The sequence below is a fragment of the Mycteria americana genome, chromosome 1 (genome assembly GCF_035582795.1).
Source record: "Mycteria americana isolate JAX WOST 10 ecotype Jacksonville Zoo and Gardens chromosome 1, USCA_MyAme_1.0, whole genome shotgun sequence".
Classification (NCBI taxonomy): Eukaryota; Metazoa; Chordata; class Aves; order Ciconiiformes; family Ciconiidae; genus Mycteria; species Mycteria americana.
The window spans coordinates 8822289-8840875 of record NC_134365.1 but is presented as its reverse complement, the minus strand read 5'-3'; the positions used below and the strand labels follow the sequence as shown (position 1 = coordinate 8840875).

Here is an 18587-nt window from a genome sequence, read left to right as displayed (position 1 = left end):
CACAATGACTCTCTCAAGAATGACAATAGCTTTGACTAAGAGTCCACCTTGGATCAGAACAGTGGTAAAAGAGCAATTCAAATAAAAACATTGGCACAAGCTTAATGGAGGGGGAATAGAGAATTAAATAAAATCAAAAGTTATGAGTTACAGAAAAATGATAATGGATGCTAAAGACTTCAGGGAAAAGCCTGTGTTTGGCAGCACTAGAAAAATTATAAGTTTGGAGCTTTTTTAGAAATACTAGAAATAAAAGTACATCTTATGGATAGGAAAGGCAAACTTCAACCATTTTAAAATGTAACAATTGTGATATAGAAAAAGCAGCAGAAGAGCTTGATATCTTTTCTCCCTATTAGGAAAAAATAAGGACTATCTCCTTGCTTTCCAAGACAATGACTGAACAGTGGCAGGAGAGGATATTGGCATCTACTTGGCATGCACGCTTATAAACTAGCAAACCCATACCTAAGAGTGACTTTTAATAGAGCTTTTAATGATAGTGAGATGTCAGAAGACTGATGGGGAGGGGATATGCTGAGTCAAATTACAATGTGGCTAACACGATGAGGCAAAATAACAGGAATGGTAAGTGGAAGATGGGTTTCAGTTAATGGATAGATACGTAATGAGTGACAGTCAACATGAATTTATGGAGAACAGCTCTTGTTGAACAAATCTGATTTCATTCCTTGAGTGATGATGAATTTGGTTGCTAAAGAAAATTATGTAAATTTATCAAGTATTTCACTAATTACCACATGAGATTCTAATTAAAAAGTTAGCAGTGTAATATCAATTAAGTGCACAGTCTGGATTAAAAATTATTTAACTAACTAATTATAAAATTATCTGGCCAAGGGAAATAATTGCCATCAAATGTGGTATGTCTCCAGGCTTCTCTAGGCATTGATAAGGTCTTTTCCAACCTATATGATTCTGTGATTCTGTGATTCTGTGATATTGGAGTCCCAAAATGCAAGATTATCATCAGGGATCTGCAAGTAACTATATAATCACTGTTGTTATAAGTGTGTAGATAAAATAAAGATTAAGAGGAACAGGAATAAAATACAGAGCAACTTGGTTCACTTGGTAAACTGGTCCCAGTCAAACTAAACATATTTTAGTGCAGACAAGTGCAGCAAGGGATGAAGGCCAGTCCTAAGGAAGAGAGATTTTCCCTTGGAAACGGTAACTCTGAAAAAGATCTTCTTGGACATCAGATCCAAGAAGCCATCATGAAATCCCATGAGTCTGGAGAAAGAAGGACTCAGGGATTCCATCCTTGCATGCAAATACAAATACAGAAGTGATTTTTATTGCCATTATAGTGAATTAAATACTGGAATACTATTCCATTCTGATACCCATGCTTTAAGAAAATATAATAACAACTTACAGAGGCTGCAGCAAGAGCCTCAAAAAATATTCAGATGCTTGAGAGAAATACATGATAGCAAGAGACTTGGAAAGAATTTGGTCTACTTAATTTATCAGAAGAGCAGAGTGGGGAGGGTGTGATGATTCCAGTACACAAAATATTTTTCCAAGGAGGAAAATGTGGGTGTGAAATGGAGAAAGAATAACAAGAAGCAAGAGCTGAAAACTGAAGCCAGGCAAATTGAAACAGGAAACAAGTTTGCTTTAAAACAAAATACAGAGATGGTGTTTGACCAGTGGAAAAAATACCAATGACTGTGGCAAAGCTTTTATTTCTGGCAGTCTTAAAAGTCCGGGTTGAATGCTCTTCCAAAGATGTGCTTTTGTCAAACATCAGTTTCTGGGCTCAGTGCCAGGGAGAAAGTACAAACGCTCAGTGCCTGTAATGGATAGGTGAGCAGACTAAATGACTTCATTGTCTAATCTGGCCTCAGACTCTGGGAACTTGTGAGCCACAGCAATGCAAGACTTAATGATGTGCATGGCCCCATGCTGCCCTAAGCCTCCTCCTTCCTTGCCTAATTGTGTCCCAGCACCAGCTTCTTCTTCTGAAATTGCCCGAATGGAGACTTGGCATGGGCAGAAACACTTGGACTAATGTGACTACTACAGTGATTGGTCTTGCCCTGCATGACGTGGGTAGGAAACATGAAAGAAAACCGGTGCTTTTTAATTACATTCTCCAGATTTTTGTGCTGAAATTCTATGCACCATGGGACCCACTAGACCAAACACAGGGAAGAGTGAGTAATATGGGCATGGAAAACAACGAACGGAGGGGAGCCCTTACTCTTCTCCTCCAGCCATCAGCTGTACTGAAACAGCAGCAAAAAGCAATGGCATCTGTCCACATCTGCTTCACAGCTCAGGAACAAAGTGGGTCTAAATCTTGGGCTGCCCCTTCGCTCTTCTCTCAAGGTAATGCAGCACTGCTGAACTGAGAAGGATTTATTCTGCAGCCCTAAATACATGAGAGTACATCCATGATAACAACATGCAGAAAACAAACCATGTACCTAAGAACCTGTCGGCGAGGCTGTTGGACTGCAGAGCCAGGGCTGTTCGGAAACCCTTGCTGTCTGATGGGATGATGGTGGACTGACAGACAAAAGCTCCCACAAAGTTGGAAAAATCTTCTGATTCTGCAACCATGTCCTTCAGGGTAACATCTGTGATATTGTCAGTGCAAATAGCCATTTTCTTCCCCTGTGGACAATCAGGAAAAAAATGGGGAAGCTCTTGGTTGTTCATAAGACACTAAAAAGTTTGGGAAAGGAGAGATTGCAAACTTTCTGATTGCAAACTGGATGAGTTTCATTACTGCACCTTAGAAACAACTTGATATTTCCATCATGAGAGGACAAATTGCAACAACAAACTGTGCCGTTGTGAAAGCTCCGATTAAAGCCTTGTACAGACCCAGAAACACAATGTCACCTCTGGTATGTGTCTTATCAGAAACCTGTGCTACAAAGCACTCTTCTTTGTTTACCTTGACAGCACAGTGTTTACTTGCAGAGCATAATAAAATGGCTTGCAAAGGAAAACCACATTTCCCTTGCCTTTAAATAATATACTGTAGAATACCCCTTTATTTGGGATTTAATCCAGATAAAATATTTTCAAAGCACAAATACATGAAATCCTAAACAGATATATAGCCTTCAAGGCTGCATTAATGTCACATATCAAAACCACTGCTAGAATCTCAGAGCAACAGCAATGACAGACAAATCACCAGACTCAGTAGTCCTGACAAAATGCCAAGCATTCAGGACCTAATCATACAGTTGGTAGTACTGTAGAACCATGGTAGCAGTTTGGGAAAATGAAGACCAGATCCACAGGGGAGTGAGCATATCTGTACCTTTGTGGATCTAGTTGTCAGCAGCTCTAAGCCAGGTGGTACTTAAACACATATTTAAGCCTAAAAGTATGCAAAACACTGTAAAGAAATGTGACTACTCATTTGCCTCAACTCACGCAAACCCTTTGGTACATGGGAAAGAGACTTCAGAACTTTACAGGGCTGAACATCAATGTAAACTACATGCTTTGGCTTTCATGGCACAACACACATCACTGGTACTGCTTCGAAACTTTAATTTATGTATGTGACAACATGCTTTGGTACAGTCCAAGCCCCAGACAGAAAAATCTTGACTCTGGGGCAGAGACTGTTTGCACTGATGGACTCAACACATTTTTCCACCACTTTAAAAGGCTGCAATCAAAGTCAGCAACAGGCACCTCAGCCACTGGCAGAGAGCAAGGTGACCAGGGGCTCTGCTCATAGCAACATCTCCAGCCAAGTCACAAGGGAAACATATGGAAAGAAGTTGGCAACTGAAGGACTCAGACTCTTCATTTGAGTTCCTTGTGGGCAGCACAAAAAGGTCAGGGTTGTGACTTGAAGGCACAAGAACTAAGAAAAGGTAGGGATGTGACAGGGTTTTTCTTCTGAGCATTACTTATGCCTAAAACACTGTCATCTCTGCTCTGGAAAATCACTTGGCTGCACAAAAGTCCTCTTGCACTGCTGAGCAAGATCCAGAGGAAAGTGTTTGCAGTGTTGGTGACAGCTCAGCTGTAGGGGCATCCTTGTCCTGTTTCAGTGTGATCCCACAGAGCATCAACACAGGCAGCAAATTGGTTAATCCCCCCAACCCTCAACACCAGCTGAGCTCACCTCATTCCCACACAGGCTGATGTTAAAGAAATGGAAGAACTTGGTCCCTCGGGAGGTGAAGCTGGGCCCGCTCATCAACGAGCCCACCTGGCTGAGGTTGCTAAAATCGTAATTCAGGCTCTGGTTATCCTTGACGTACGACACCAGGCAGTCACTGAAGCAGGCAGAGTGGTCCTTCAGAGAAGGAGAGGCATCCATTAAAGAGCAGTCATGGACCAGCAGCAAACTGTTCACCTGGGAGTTAGAGCAAGCAGGTGCAGACAGGACTGCTTTCCTCGTTAAGGATAGAGGGGAACTTTGTTCTATTCCTGTAATTCACCTTTCCCTTGGGAGAATTCCCATTCCTGTTTCAGTCCCTTGCAATTACATATCAGGACTTTAATGTTCCCTAAGCCTGGCCTTTCTGCTGTCTGCTGCATTAGCCAAGAAAATGCAGTTTCTTGCTTTGTTTTGTTGTGGGTGGTTTTGGATCCCAATGTCCCAGCTTAAAGCCCTGTAGATAGACCAGAACATGGCCTCAGTTACACTTGCATTGTGCAAAGGAAACACGAGAAAGACTTCAAGAAACAGGGACAGGATATGAACCCAGATGGAGAAAGGCAGAATATGAACAAATTGGAGCAGTTCTTCAAGTCCCTGTGCAGCTCCTTGCCAAAGGCTGCTGCACATGATAAATGTTTATCTAGGCTTAAGGGCAATTTCATATAAGAGGAATTTGTTACAGGTTTCTAAAGGCACAGAAACATCACCCAGCTGAGGAAGTCCCTGAGTTTAAAACAGCAGGAGTCTGGGACAGTTTTAGGTGGAAGTAACGTATATGCTTGCCCTGTTCTTACACTGTCCCCAGTACAGCTTCTTGAAATGAACTTTTTTTGACCCGGTGTGGTCAATTTTATCTTCTTATTGCATATTTACAAACAGAAGTTAGACTAGGGATATATTTGGAAGAGTGGGATCATTGGTTATAATTATACTCCAATGCTCACAAGGCACATATGTGTGGGAAAGCACTAAAACTGGCCCTTTGAATGCTTATATCCCAATAAAACCTGTCTGCCCATTGCTCAGAGACACTTGGCTTCTGTACCTTGGTGCTCTTGCTGCTGGGCCCACATGGGATGCAGGCCTCCTGGCCGTAGACCTGGTGGATGGACAGGAAGGTGTTGGGTGGACACTCCTTGCACTGGCTGGTCTCCTTCTCGATGTAGTGTCCCGCCGGGCAGGGCACGCAGGATGAGCCAGACTGCTCGGAGCCCAGTGCACAGGCCCGGCAAGAAGAGGCAACTCCATCCACTGCGTTGGTTACCGTGATGGAGTAGATCTTTGCCATGTCATTGATGAACTGTCTGCTCTGGAACAAGAGCCGAGGAAACCACCCTGGTGCCATTGCGCCATTGCATGTGGACACTAATCACAGCACTGTGCGCCAGGGCACTGATTCAGGGATCATCTTATGCAGGTGCCTGTCTGTCAACATGGATGGTTTATCCACAGCTACCTCCCAAGGGATTCTACATGGTGACAGCCACTCACCCTTTACAAGAAGCCTGTGAGCTTCAATGGAGGGCAAGAGCTCTGGCGGCGAGTGTCCAAGGAAAGCTGTGCCGTAAAGCCCTGTATGTAAAGAAGTACTTACATCCTGGCCCTCGTTTATTCTCTGAAAGGCCCAGGTGAACGTGAAGGAAGCATTTTTGGAGATGATGTGAGTGTAGGATTGTTTCTCTTTACTTCTCTCCCATGACTCCACTACATTGGTATTTTTTCGATTAACATCCTATAAAATAGGCATAAAATTTTTTTTAAAAATGAAAAGTATGGTCATACTACACTAAACACTAGTATTTTATAGCACAGAGATTAATATATATAAAGGACTTTACAATAGCATTTAATGATTAATAAAGGAGAACAAACATATTTATTCTGTTTTCCATCACTGGCAATTTGTTAATTGAGAATGGGTGTCTATGGCTCTAGTTCATTGAGAACTCTGGCTCTCCCATTAAGAATGGGAGAATGGCTCTAGTTCACACAATAATTAACTTCAAAGTCCTATAGCAGGTTATAAACGTTATGAGGACAGATTCAGCACAGGGGTTCTTTCAGATTTGAAATTCCGTTTTTGTATAAAACATGTGGGTACCATAGCACAGAGAGGGGAAGGCCAAAATTCAAAGAAAAATTGTAGTTTCCTCCATCTTCAGATACCCACTTTGTTGGTGTCTCTAGTGAAACAGAACTGAGGCGAGTGTCAAAGTTTACACAAGAAAACCTGATCAATTTATGGTTGTGTCTCTTATTCTTCATCAGCTGTAAATGTTCCAGTGAAAGATGCTTTTCCTTTTAAAGATTCCTTTAGATTATCACTAAAGGAAGATTCCTTTAAATTACCACCTAATTTTCACTTAATTCTCTTTAAATTAAGAGCAAATTCCTTTAAAGTACCACGAAATACAAAAACAAGGACCAGCTTCCCTTTGCAATGGCAGGGGCAAGGGAGCCATCACAGATCCAGTTACCTTCCTCAGCTGATGGACTTTCGATAAGCAGATGAGGAAAGTAAAAAACAATGCTTTCTCTTTGCTTTCCCAAACAAATATCTGTCTGCTGCCCTACCAATTCTCCAGGTCACTGACAGGATCAAGAATAAATTTCCTAATTTTCCATTTCCCATCCCTCTGTCCCACATCTTGACTTGTGACTCTGTTAAACTTCTGGAGGCTAACTCAACCGCATGAGAGACACTGAGAATTTTATCGGTTTAACAGGAAAATTTGGCTCTTTGGTGTCCAATGATTTCTTTTAAAATAAACAGATAACCAAGAATGGTTCACAATTCACATGGTGGAGGAATTTTGCTAGGTCATTCATTAAATCCTTCCTGCAAGGGTACCGCAGATATTAAACTAATGTCATACTTAATCTTAGTCATAATAAACCAAGTGCAACTAATCATGCCTATGTAGAGGTATTAAAGTGACATGTGGAATACCAGGCTCAGTCCTCAGTCATGGAGAGAGAGGTCTCACTTACCGCCATAAAGTACAGCACACAATCTGCTGAACAGATGGTCTCAAAAATAAAAGTAATCCGTCCTAGTTCTGACCCAGTTGCTCCTGTCACCGATGTCGGAGGTCTGTTTAACAAAGAAGGAACGAAACATTTACAAGGTGCTCTCCAGACAGGCAGCAGTCAATCCTTCAAATTGCTTTTTGTACAGCGGGGAAACCATCAAACTCCTGTCACATAAAATCTGCCCTTGCAGAACTGCGGAGGCCAGGTTTGCACAGCAGCTCTGCACTGGGTACTGAGCACAGCAAGATTATTTTTTAAGTGTCTGACTTCTTTATGGTACAGTTGCCTCCTTATAACCAACACCCAAATTTGACAGTACGGGTAGGGAATCATTGCATGCTTTAAGTGATTTACACCGATTTAATTGCATGTACCCTGCACTGGTGGGAGATGCATTCAGGAGTTTTGTACAAACCAGAAGTATTCAGGGTGCTCCCCTGCAAAGTACTAAACAGTAAACAGTAAACCGCGGCACACCGAACTTTTCCACGGATATGTTTCTTGCTTCTCTTTTATTTTCATTGCTGTTTGCCCATACTGTAAAATAAAAATCAGGGTGTACACCAGGTTGCTCACTGGGTGTAAAAAGTCACAACCCCCCTCAGCTGAGATACAGCAAAGGGAGGGTGAGGTTCATTTTGCCATACCTTACCTGTCTTAACAATTGGCACCTGATCTGAGCTCGGAGTCCAAGCTCACTCTTTTAACATAGAAGAGGCACAAGCACCTCAAGCAGCTAATTCATCCTGCCTGAGGGTCCAGGAGAGGTGGGATGTCCTGTTCTCCTGCGGTGCCTCCATCCCTCCACTGGCTTCAGGAGAAGCACAGACTGTGCAGGCTGCACAGAGCCACAGTGCAAAGTAATATGGGTTTCTGTAAAACACCTTCAGGGCAGGCACCAGTATACATGGCAGATTTAGCTGGTTACTTTGGGATAATTTAGAAACAGAGGGATAGGAAGATTTTTTCTCAGTTTCTAGACAGCTGGCATCTCAGACTGACGCAAACGCTGCTGAAAACCAAGGTCTTACGGAATCGTCTGCTGCAATGGGGGACACAGGAATAAAATCCAAGTTTCCCCTTGTCTCTCATTTGTGACATCATTGCACTTCAGAAAGGAAAACTGTTCATTCCAGGGATAAGGTGAAATAGGTGTAAGAGGCAGAGATAAATGAGAAAGAGATGAAAAAAATCCTGTTCCTTACTTAAATCCTGGGATGTGCAGGTTCAAGATAAGATAGTCATTGTCAGAGCCTCCTGCCCCACTCTGGATGTGATCACCAGCCACCTCCCAACCTTCACAGGACAAAAAAAGAAAAAAATTCAAGAAATGGATGGTTTCTGGGTCATATGGCAAAAAAATTTCTATGTTACGACACTTCTTTAAGCAATTCAGTATTTTAGTACATTTTAAAGATGTCTGTTATAAACTATAGAGCAGTATAATAATGCTTTTGAATGAAAAATTTTAGTAATTGTATGAACTGCTGATTTTATAGGCAAATGTCACCTTGAAATCAGCAAAGCAATTGAAATTCCCTGACCTGTGCTGTGCAGCTCAAGGGGGATGATCCATCTGATCTCTTCCAGCCTTAAAACAGATGAATCAATGAATCTATATGTTAAACGTTAAGCATATACTTCAGTGCGTCTCTGCTCAACATGTATAATTCAAAGCTTGAGTTACATCAGCCTGACAGGGCGGATCAGACCAAGGAAAGTCTCTCAGAGAAGGCTGGAGGTGGGAGAAGTCCCGAATGGGACCACTTTCACCAGTGAGCTGTGACTGCTCTCTGCTGCAATCTTAGCAAATGTGCAGAGAGAAAGCTCTGAGTGCTAAATGAACAAAGATCACAGACTTTAATTAAGGTTTCCAAAAGAATTATGTGTGACCTCAAAGGGCATAGTTATCACAAAATATGATAGGAGATAAACTAGAGAGAAGTCAAATAGTTGGCTTTTTTTCAGTGGGGATATTCATATACATCAAAGTCTATGGTGGGACAGGGACAGGCTAAGGGGACTTCACGTAGGCTGCAGCTCCTGCCCTCTTCTGGTATACAAGAGATTTTTTTAGTTCTTCTTTGTGATATTGTGACATTGCTTCCTACAGGAAGTTTCAAGCCTGGTGCAATTAAAGAAAAGGGAGGAAACTGTGCTGTGACTCATGTAGCAAAGAGCATATTCATTTTGATGAGTGCTCCATTACAACAGTGATCAGTGCAGGAGAAAGACAGGTGAGTAATAACACAGGGACTTTGGCTCACCGTTCATCCCATCGCACTTTGAGTTGCCGACATTAAAGCAAGACGTCTTCATGTTGGCTGGCAGGATGTTCCACCACTTGTACTCAAATCCAAGAGCTGGTTCAGTCCCAGCAGGGCAGGCTTTGCACTCTACAGGGTGAGAGGGCGGGAAAGGAAATCACATGGCCAAAGTGCATCTCAAACAGTGTTTTAAAGAACATAGACATTACTGTTTTACTCTCTGAGGCAAGTAATGAGCAAAGAAAATAACTTATTTATTTATAATTAAACAGCCAAAGACTTATCAGGACCAGAAGAGTGGAAAAGAGACCAACATTTTATAAATTGCAGATCATAACCTCGTGGTAAGTAATCTGCAACTGACCCCCCAAGCCACACTTCCTTTTTAATGGCTTCAGCTGAAGGTTTGATCATACTGGTAAACATGAGTTCCCACAAAATGCTGACCCAGGTGACCACTGGGCCAATACATCTCAGAATCAACAAGCCAGAATTTAGGCTAGACAATGTTGGCAGGGTACTCATCTGACAGTGCTTAAAATGAGATTTTCACAGGGAAGAACTTGGCATGGACAGGAGAATGGGTGAGGAGGAATTACTGACTGTAAAAGTTCTGATTCCCTTCTCAGAATCCCTTAAAATAACCCTCAGGATGTTTATATCAGCCAAGAAATGCATCCCGAACACAACAGGTCAACTTAGAGCAGCAATCCCTGATAAGAAAGGACTTCAGAGAGAAAACACATATCCGACTCCCTCTCTCCAATGTTATTAAATAAGTATTTTATGTACAATGAACTCTGGCTTATGATGATGTGTCATTAAACTAAGTCACATGCAAGCAGACAACTGCTTTTGGGGAGACAAGCAATTTTTTGTGGACTCCTACCCTGTGTCCCATCTGAAAATGTGCCTGGTGGGCAAGGAGTACAGGAAGATGAGGCATTGTTGTAAAAGCCAGGATTGCAGGGTGGACAATCCTTCCTCTCTCCAGAAGGAGGTAAGGTCAATGCATCAGGGAGATCCTCTTTGCAGATCTTGGGTTCAATCCATTTGTACATGATCTGAGTCTGGAAGGAGAAGACACTGAGCTCACATGGTGTGTTAGGAAGCTTTAGGACAAGGTCCCCCTTGTAAATGAAATTAGAGTATTCCCAATGTTTTAGGCCAAAAACAGACCTTGCACATCCAGGACAATAAAGGGAAGGACAGAGAAGGGAAACAGAAGTGACTGGTTTCACAGGCAATTCTAAGATTTCAGGCCCTCAGAGCAAAGCAAAAATGTGAAGCTTAAAACAATTACTACTGTTCATTCCTATTTATCTAGTGGATTTTCCCATGAAAACGTTTCTGAGGAACATCAGATAAATAATTCTAACAATTGCATAAGCAATCTCTGCATTTTAACCATAGTAACCCAAAATATAACTTCTGCATTATAAAATTCCTTTATCGGGAAGGCATCTGTTAGAAGAGAACACCACAAGTTCTGCATTTTCTCCATACTAGCCTGTTCTTTGGAAAATCCTCAATTTCTCTCCAGTCATTTTCACCTACTGAGCAAATGCCAAAACCACACAGGAACTCTTCCAGCCCCTCTCCAGTCCCTCCATATTACAGAAGGAGCAGTCTATGAACACTAACATGAGTCAGTCCTTGGCGTTACCATATACAATGGTATCACCTCTCTGACATCGCCTGTCTTTGACAAGACACAAGTTTTCTGACTTCAGGAAAAGGCTTAGGTGAGATGTATCACCCGTGGTGTTGGGTTTCAATTTTCATCTGTCTTTGGGTCTACCCCTGAAAGGGTTTAATATCTCAAGACAAAAATTAGTTGGGTTCCAGAGCTGAGAAACGCAACTGGCGAGACTTTAACCTGGACATAGCTCATTCTCTGCATACTTCCACCCTTCGGTCCCAACAGTGCCATCAGGGATCCTTGAGGCCAGAGGCATGGGTACAGAGGTTGACAGGGGAGATTTCACCTTATGAATTTGGTTCAGGGCCCTGAGCACATGCCCCTGCCATCCTGGGCATTGATCTGCTTGCGCTCAAGGTTAGCCCTCTGATAACACAGAGCTGTTCAAGAAGTATTGACCAGCTTTGAACCTGTTTGAAAAAAAAGCTGGAAGAAGCTTCAGTGCAGGCTCAGGCCTCAGATCCTGGGAGCTGCAGTTAAGCTGAGGCTCTTGCCCTTTGTCCCTGCCTGCGCTGTGTTGCAGCCATGCCTGTGTCCGGTCATGTACCCTGGTTGATCCACACCCTGACTGACCCATGGACTTGATGTCCCAGCTTGACATTGGTCCTGCCTCATCACTATGGACTTGTCTGGCAACCTCGGCTGAATTTGGTCTGCTTTGCTCGCTTTGCTCAGGTACTGTGGCACTACTCCTGCTGTCAGAGTGGCATCTGCCTCTGCCTGCCTTACTGTCACGCTTGGCTCCTGGCTCCCTGTCCCTTATGGATCAGTCTGCCCTTGCTGCTCCCGAACACTTACAGGATTTTCTAGAGTATTGCTCCAGAAATGCTTCAGCAGCATCAGGGTGCACAGCATTTAAAATAAAAAGGATCAGGAGCTGGTAAAGTACCCGTGAAGTTGCCCAGAGCCCAGACACACTGTACACACTAAAGTGCATCTGGGCTAAATCCTACTGCATCTGAGCAGAGAAAAGGGTCAGAGAGTGCCCACAACCATGCAGGTGAGGGTTTCTAAGACTAGGGCTGAAGCAATCAGCCTAGGGTTTTTAAAGCAGTAGACAGGTGGAAAGTCAATAGGAGTCAAGTGCCTAAATCTCCTGAGGCCCCTTCTACACATGGAGTGGGGACAGCAGGAGGGAGACAACAATCTCATGTCCAGTGAAAAACCTGGCTGACTTTAGTAAGCCATGGATCAACAGGCCTTTAGGCTGGTGCTTTACAGCCACTGTTCACCTGAAGACGGGCTGCAGAGTCAGGCCCTCTCGTTGGACTGCATCACGTGGAGAGATGGCTGGGGAGTATGGCGAACCTGGACCGACTTCCAGAGATGCAGAGCACTAAGTGGTGAAAGCAGTCCTGAAAACCCAGCCAGTGTCTGTGTGTCTATGTCACATGTTGTTGTTTCAACTGGAAGATGAAGGGTGTCTGCAGAAAGACCCACTTTGTATTCTGATCATGTCCATCAGTGAAGGCAAAGGCCATTGAGGAGGCAGGAAAAGGGTCAACAGCAGGAGCTTATTCAATGTCAGGGAGCCTTGAATTGCACAGAGCAGCGACAGGGTAATCTGCAGGAGGCTGCACTTAAAGCAGTACCTGAGGTGTAGCAGTGAACACTGCTGCTAATTCCTCGAGTCGTTACAGGAAGTTAACAGAGCAAGAATCAGTGTGTCAAGCAAGACCAGGTTGTAGAGCCTGCCAGCTCTGCGGCTAAACTCACTGATGCTTCGTTATTAAAGCACACGAACTCTCAGATGCATTTTGGAACTGGCTGACCAGCAGACTCCAAAATACTCTATCCTGCCAGCAAATATTAGGCCAGCAACCTACAGGTGCTATGGGTTTTGACTACTTGCCATCCCATCCGGATCTAAGAGAGATGGGAAAGGGAAGAAAAGAGACAAAACAGGCCTGACCACGTGTCCACATCTCTGTGGGCTCCATATCCCAGTAAATAGGAGTTTCTTCTCCAAATCCCACCAAAATCCCCATGTGACTGCTGGGACAAAGGGCAGGAGAGCTCCAAAGCCAGGCTGCTCCACCAGCAGGTCCCTCTATGGGAGACCCAATGGATCTAAGATCTCTGGGTGAAACAATCTACTGATAGTCCAGGTGTTCCAAGGCATCCCATGAGGCAAGCACATTATTAGCAGCTAAGCTCTGCTGCTGCACATGAATACTCCCAGGCTATGTATATACCATTATTTCAACAGATCATAGGCTCTTCTTTGATGCTAAAACCAAGGGACATGATACACATCATACCTATGCAGCCAAACGCTTTTTCACCTGCAATAGGTATGGTCATGCTCCTGTACCATGGTAGCACCTGAATCATGCCTGGGCATTGCTGGGACAGGGCAAGTTGCCACAAGCCAAAATCATGCCAGGAAACATTGCTAACTAAACAACAGGGTTTATTCTGGGAGAGTACTTCAGCCTGTGGTCCAACCCTGGTGTTTTATGAGCATGGAGATAGCACCAGTGACCCAGTCAGACTAATCACAAGTGCAAGGAGCTTAGCATTTCACGACAGACCCCTTAAGCAGACCCATGACAGGCAGATTCTTACAGATGGATAAATGCTGGACAGAAAGAAGCTAAAGGACAAGCCCAAAGCCACAGAGAGAGTCAATGCTGGAAGCAAAATTGGGAAAGCAATTGGGAAAGAGATTCCTAGAAACCCTACCTTGTTTTCAAATCGAGAGATCACAGTAAGCTCAATGAGCTTAAAAATAGGATCATGCCTTCTACTTACTTTTCCTTCCTTATCACATGGGGTATGGATCTGGAAAAAGTCTTTATTTGTGCATGGAGGACGCTCTATACACGCACTGGATCCCTCATCTAAAAAGAAAGGGTGAGGAACAGGATGTTAAACTATCAAACGGTCCCTGGAAACAACTGCAATGAGCTTAAAATCTGGAGATTAAAGTAAGTCAGCAGAAAAATACAAAACAAGAATGAAAAATCAAACTCTTAATGGAGTCTACATGAACCTTCCCCTGAACTGAAGGGGGAGAACAGGGAAAATACCAGCTATGCTTGTACTGTCACACTGAAATTAATTGATACAGTATGACCAGGGAGTCACCCAAACTCTCACCCCACCCCTTCACCTTCAAGCAATAATTTGTGTAGTTTGCCAAGCATGGAAGTATGTTCTCACTTGATAAGGAACAAAAACACTCTAAGCCATTAGAAACTTCCTTACAACACTGGACCAATTTTTTCTGTACCCAGATATTGTTCCAAAATTCCCATTCCCATCATGAGCACAGGCACAGGTCCCCAGTCATTTGCTATAAACTGTGATAGCAGGTTCTATGGTCAGTAACTGATTCTTCAAAAACTTTCTTATAAAACAGCTACAAGGAAGAAGACTGAAGACATTTTGACCATGAAGAATGGATTTTGCCTGTGTTACTTGATGATCACCTGCTAACCACAGCTGGGAATGCAGAGGACTTTGGGGACTAGGGTTTGCAACTGGAACACCACATCTTCCAACCATACAGGAGGCAGGGACGGGCCAGGAGAGGATTTGGGAAGGAGATTCCGTAGAAACATGACAAGTCTGAAGACAGTGATGAAGCCAATTCAGGTCATCGCCGACCAATAACACAAATTACCACGAGAGGGCACAGCACGACTGTTATTATCCTTCAGAACTGTTCCCTTAGAGGTCATAAAGATTCATAAAGATAACGATCCCTTCACGTTAGCATAGATGACCTTAGCCAAGATCGATTGTGGCCCATTATGTATATATGTGCCCCCTGCAGCTTTTGGGAAGGCCCATCTTCATTTCCCCTCTGCATATCAACTGGAGACTAAACTTCATTGTTGGGTAAAACCATTCTCACATCTGCACGCAGAAACAGCTTAAGACCTTACATACTCACACTCTCCTGGTTTTGCTTAACCCATTTGACTTATGTACCTGCATAATACATTTCTTCTTTACACTTGGTGCACTCTTTAGCTCCTTTCTCAGAATAAGTATTTCTTGGACACACCTGGCACCCAGATGAACCTGGTTTGTCACTGAAGGTACCAGGCTTGCATGCGAAGCATTCAGATGTATATGCAACTCCTGTAAGGTAAATTACAGGTAAAGCACTGAAATACAGAAAGGTATGCTCTGTAACTACTGCCCACCTGCTTAGGGGGGAAAGCAAGCTAGCTGGGTAACACAGCTTAAAAATCACAGACTTCCACAACTCACTTTAGACACTTTGGCTTTGCTGACTCTTGATTTAGGTCTTTAATCTTTGCTCCTCAATACAAGTATGGCCCATGTAAGAACCTTATATGACACTCCAAGTTTGATTACATTTAGAACAGGACCAAAAGAGCAATCCCAGATTAATTAAATTATTTAAATAGTAATTTAACTGTCATTCTTATGATATATACATCCATTTATCACTGTTGAGAGGCTTACCAATAAGCATGGTCTTTCTATACTACATTAAAGACAACCCGTTTATTCCTTTTTCTCTCTCTTTATTTGCTAAGCCAGTTTTCTCCAGTAGATGGCATCATTTACTAGCGAAATTAATTTTTCAGCCTTTTCCCTGACTAAAGTTTTTCTGTTCTGTTCCTGCACTTTAAAGGGGACAGGGGACAATGGGGCTAAAAAAGCCACTTCAGTGCTGTAAGCACACCAGTGGCACTTGGCAAGCACTGACAAAAGAGTGAGATAAGACCTAAAAGGCAAATATCACTTACCTTCAATTGTGATGTTTTTCACCAGAACTGGTTTTACTACTTTGGATCCCATGAGAATCCCTGTTGTTCTCCAGTATAATATATTGCTACCTGATTTCAGAGTTACCTGCAACAATATTCATGACAGTTAGCGGGCATCCCCTCACCAAGAAATTGCTTTATTTCTTACTTCTGTTACTCAGATTTCTTGCATCCTAGCAGCAATCCTGGCTTTTTCTAAGCTGCTTAGTGAGTCAAGAAGTTATGGGGAGACAGCTAGGCAGATGCTGTAGAGACATCTCTGAGGAGTGCCAAAGTGGGTTTAATAAAAAAGCTGCTCAACACTCCAGTTTTATGGAAAAACACCAAGAGCTGCTCCTGACCTTGTTGTCAGCAGAACTGGGAAAAAGCTGTTCCTGCCTTTATCCAGCTACGCCAGCACTCAGGAGCTTTTATCTCTAGCTCTATGTTCAGATATAGTCAATCAGTTTGTTTTTAGAGCCTTGAGATACACATTTATAAAGAAACCCAACATGACCCAGAGTTCAAAAATCCAGGCTCACAAGTTTTGTTTACAGGCTTTAAAAATCAAGCTCTGCCTGCATCTAACACTATAGCATCATAATCAATAAGCCAGGCACAAACCCTGAATATCCCCAGCAGCAGTCCCATCCCTCCTGCTCATTTCTGACCCTGAACAGCTAGATGAGATGCAGAAAACAACCCAGTTCCCAACTGCTTTGACCTACTTGCCTTCACAGCATGGTTCAGCATAACCCCTGTGCTGGCACAGGAAGGGTGGTGGGTTGGGGGCACCATGGCTGGGGTAAGGAGGAGGAGGAAGGCAGGACCACTTCTTTCAGCAGCAGTGTTGATGCCTGCTGCCTTCAACTTACCTGTGTAACTACAGTATCACTCCACTTACTAAAAGGAGCAGGTTTACCAAGACTCTCCCTGGCCAGCAAAGCTGTACTATATCTACTAGCCCAGTACAAGATGCCTACTGCCAACACAGTGATACTGGCCTGAAGGTGCTATATTTTCACACAAGAAGAGGGATAAACTCTATCAGCATAAGGGTCCACAGTAAAGAGATTTACAGCAGTGCTGTACAGGCCTGGATGGACCACAGTTTTTGTTCACCCAGGATAAAGAGTCCAAAAACTCAGCAAAGATACAGCATATCTCATATATGGAGCATATATTATATATGGAGATACAGCATATTGTATCTCCCACTCCCCAAACACCTCCTATCCAGGGGGGCAGAGGAGACCTGGGTTACTGCAGGTAACAGCAGAACTGGCACCATATTGAATTAAACATCATGTTGTGTGGTGTAGAGACACTCAGCATCAGCTCTGGTGCAGTAGGACTAGCATGCTGAAAGCAGAGGCTGCAGCAACTGGAAAACTGGGCTCAGAGAAGCTGCCATGACAGGATTTGCAATGCAGACAAAAGCCTCAAGGAGAGCCAGAACAGTCATCTCACCTAGCTGGCATGTCTCAGCCAAGCATCCGAGCAACCTTCATAGTCAGTGGAGACACTTGCACATCCTGGACAATGAGCTCAGATGCCACCATCTCCCGTGCAGACACTGTCTACATCTCTCAGCTCACCCACGTCGATGCACTGGCCTTGGATCTACCTCTCAGCCCATGCCACTCACCCCTCCTCACCCAGTTCTCCTGCCTCCAGATGTGACTCGCGCAGGGCTTGCACCTGAGCTAACAGGCACTGCCAAACAGAGCTGGCTCTGGAATATGGTTTCTCCTACAGGAGGATAAGCAGAAAACAAAGACCAGACTGCTGGCTATGCCCATAAAAAGCCGTCGCCTTCTGGCATAATGTCACCTACGCTGGGCCTTTGCTGGTATGTCTCTGGGAATTAGGGTATGATGGTATAGTGGAAGCCAGGCATGACCCTCAGCTAATGAGTTGGTCTGCACATGGTTTGTGCACCGAGCAAACTCAGCCAGCTGGGTCACAGGCCAGCCAAAGGGCTGCTGCTCCCAACATGAACATGCTCGTATCAGCGCTGCAGGAGCCACCCTGGTGCTGCCAGCTTGCTTTTCAACCGGGTAAGTCACCATGGAGCACAAGCTGGGTGCAGTCCAGCTCTTCTGCACACACTTGAGAATAAAATGCCTGTCCTGCCTGCCTCCACATACACACACCGCTCCTGCCGCTCTGCTGAGCAACAAGGAATAATCTCCTGAGTGTTCTCATGAGCAAACAACTGTTGTAGAAGATTTCAATTACAATCATGCAGAGTGACTGTGGCGTGCAGATTTGCATAAATCTATTTAAACTCATAAAGCACTTGATTCAAAGCCCAGGGAAATCAATACAAAGTCTTGCATCTGTATCATTTGCTTTGGGATCAGCCCCTTAGAGATTTCAGTGGCTTTGCCCACAGTACTAGGAAAGCTGTGCTTCTTCAGATGCATTCACAGGATCTGGCCCTTATTTGCTCTCTGCTTAGAGGAAATCACTGAGATTTATAAATGGGAAAAGAGCTTCATTAAGGAATTTTTTGCACACTTACAGAATGAGAGCCCCATTCCCCATTGTCTGTTAGCTTCACCCACTTGTCTGCCGTGGACTCCATCTCTTTGCACTGGTCATTTTGTATCTGTTAATTAAAAACACAAGATCAGTGACCATAATCAGATGCATCTCTCTGTCAGTATAATCACTGC

General features: G+C 43.7%; 1 protein-coding gene across 1 annotated transcript in view; it reads right to left on the bottom strand.

Annotated features, from left to right (window-relative positions):
• ELAPOR2 (endosome-lysosome associated apoptosis and autophagy regulator family member 2) overlaps positions 1-18587 on the bottom strand; it is a 106802-nt gene that overhangs the window by 15157 nt on the left and 73058 nt on the right. The window contains exons 5-16 of the mRNA XM_075489504.1: positions 18434-18520; positions 15907-16012; positions 15116-15268; positions 13931-14019; positions 10364-10544; positions 9475-9603; positions 8413-8503; positions 7166-7268; positions 5769-5906; positions 5220-5483; positions 4133-4306; positions 2460-2649 (exon numbers count right to left, since the gene is read on the bottom strand). Of these exons, the coding sequence (XP_075345619.1) occupies positions 2460-2649; positions 4133-4306; positions 5220-5483; positions 5769-5906; positions 7166-7268; positions 8413-8503; positions 9475-9603; positions 10364-10544; positions 13931-14019; positions 15116-15268; positions 15907-16012; positions 18434-18520 (1705 nt within the window). The remainder of the gene's footprint in view (positions 1-2459; positions 2650-4132; positions 4307-5219; positions 5484-5768; positions 5907-7165; positions 7269-8412; positions 8504-9474; positions 9604-10363; positions 10545-13930; positions 14020-15115; positions 15269-15906; positions 16013-18433; positions 18521-18587) is intronic.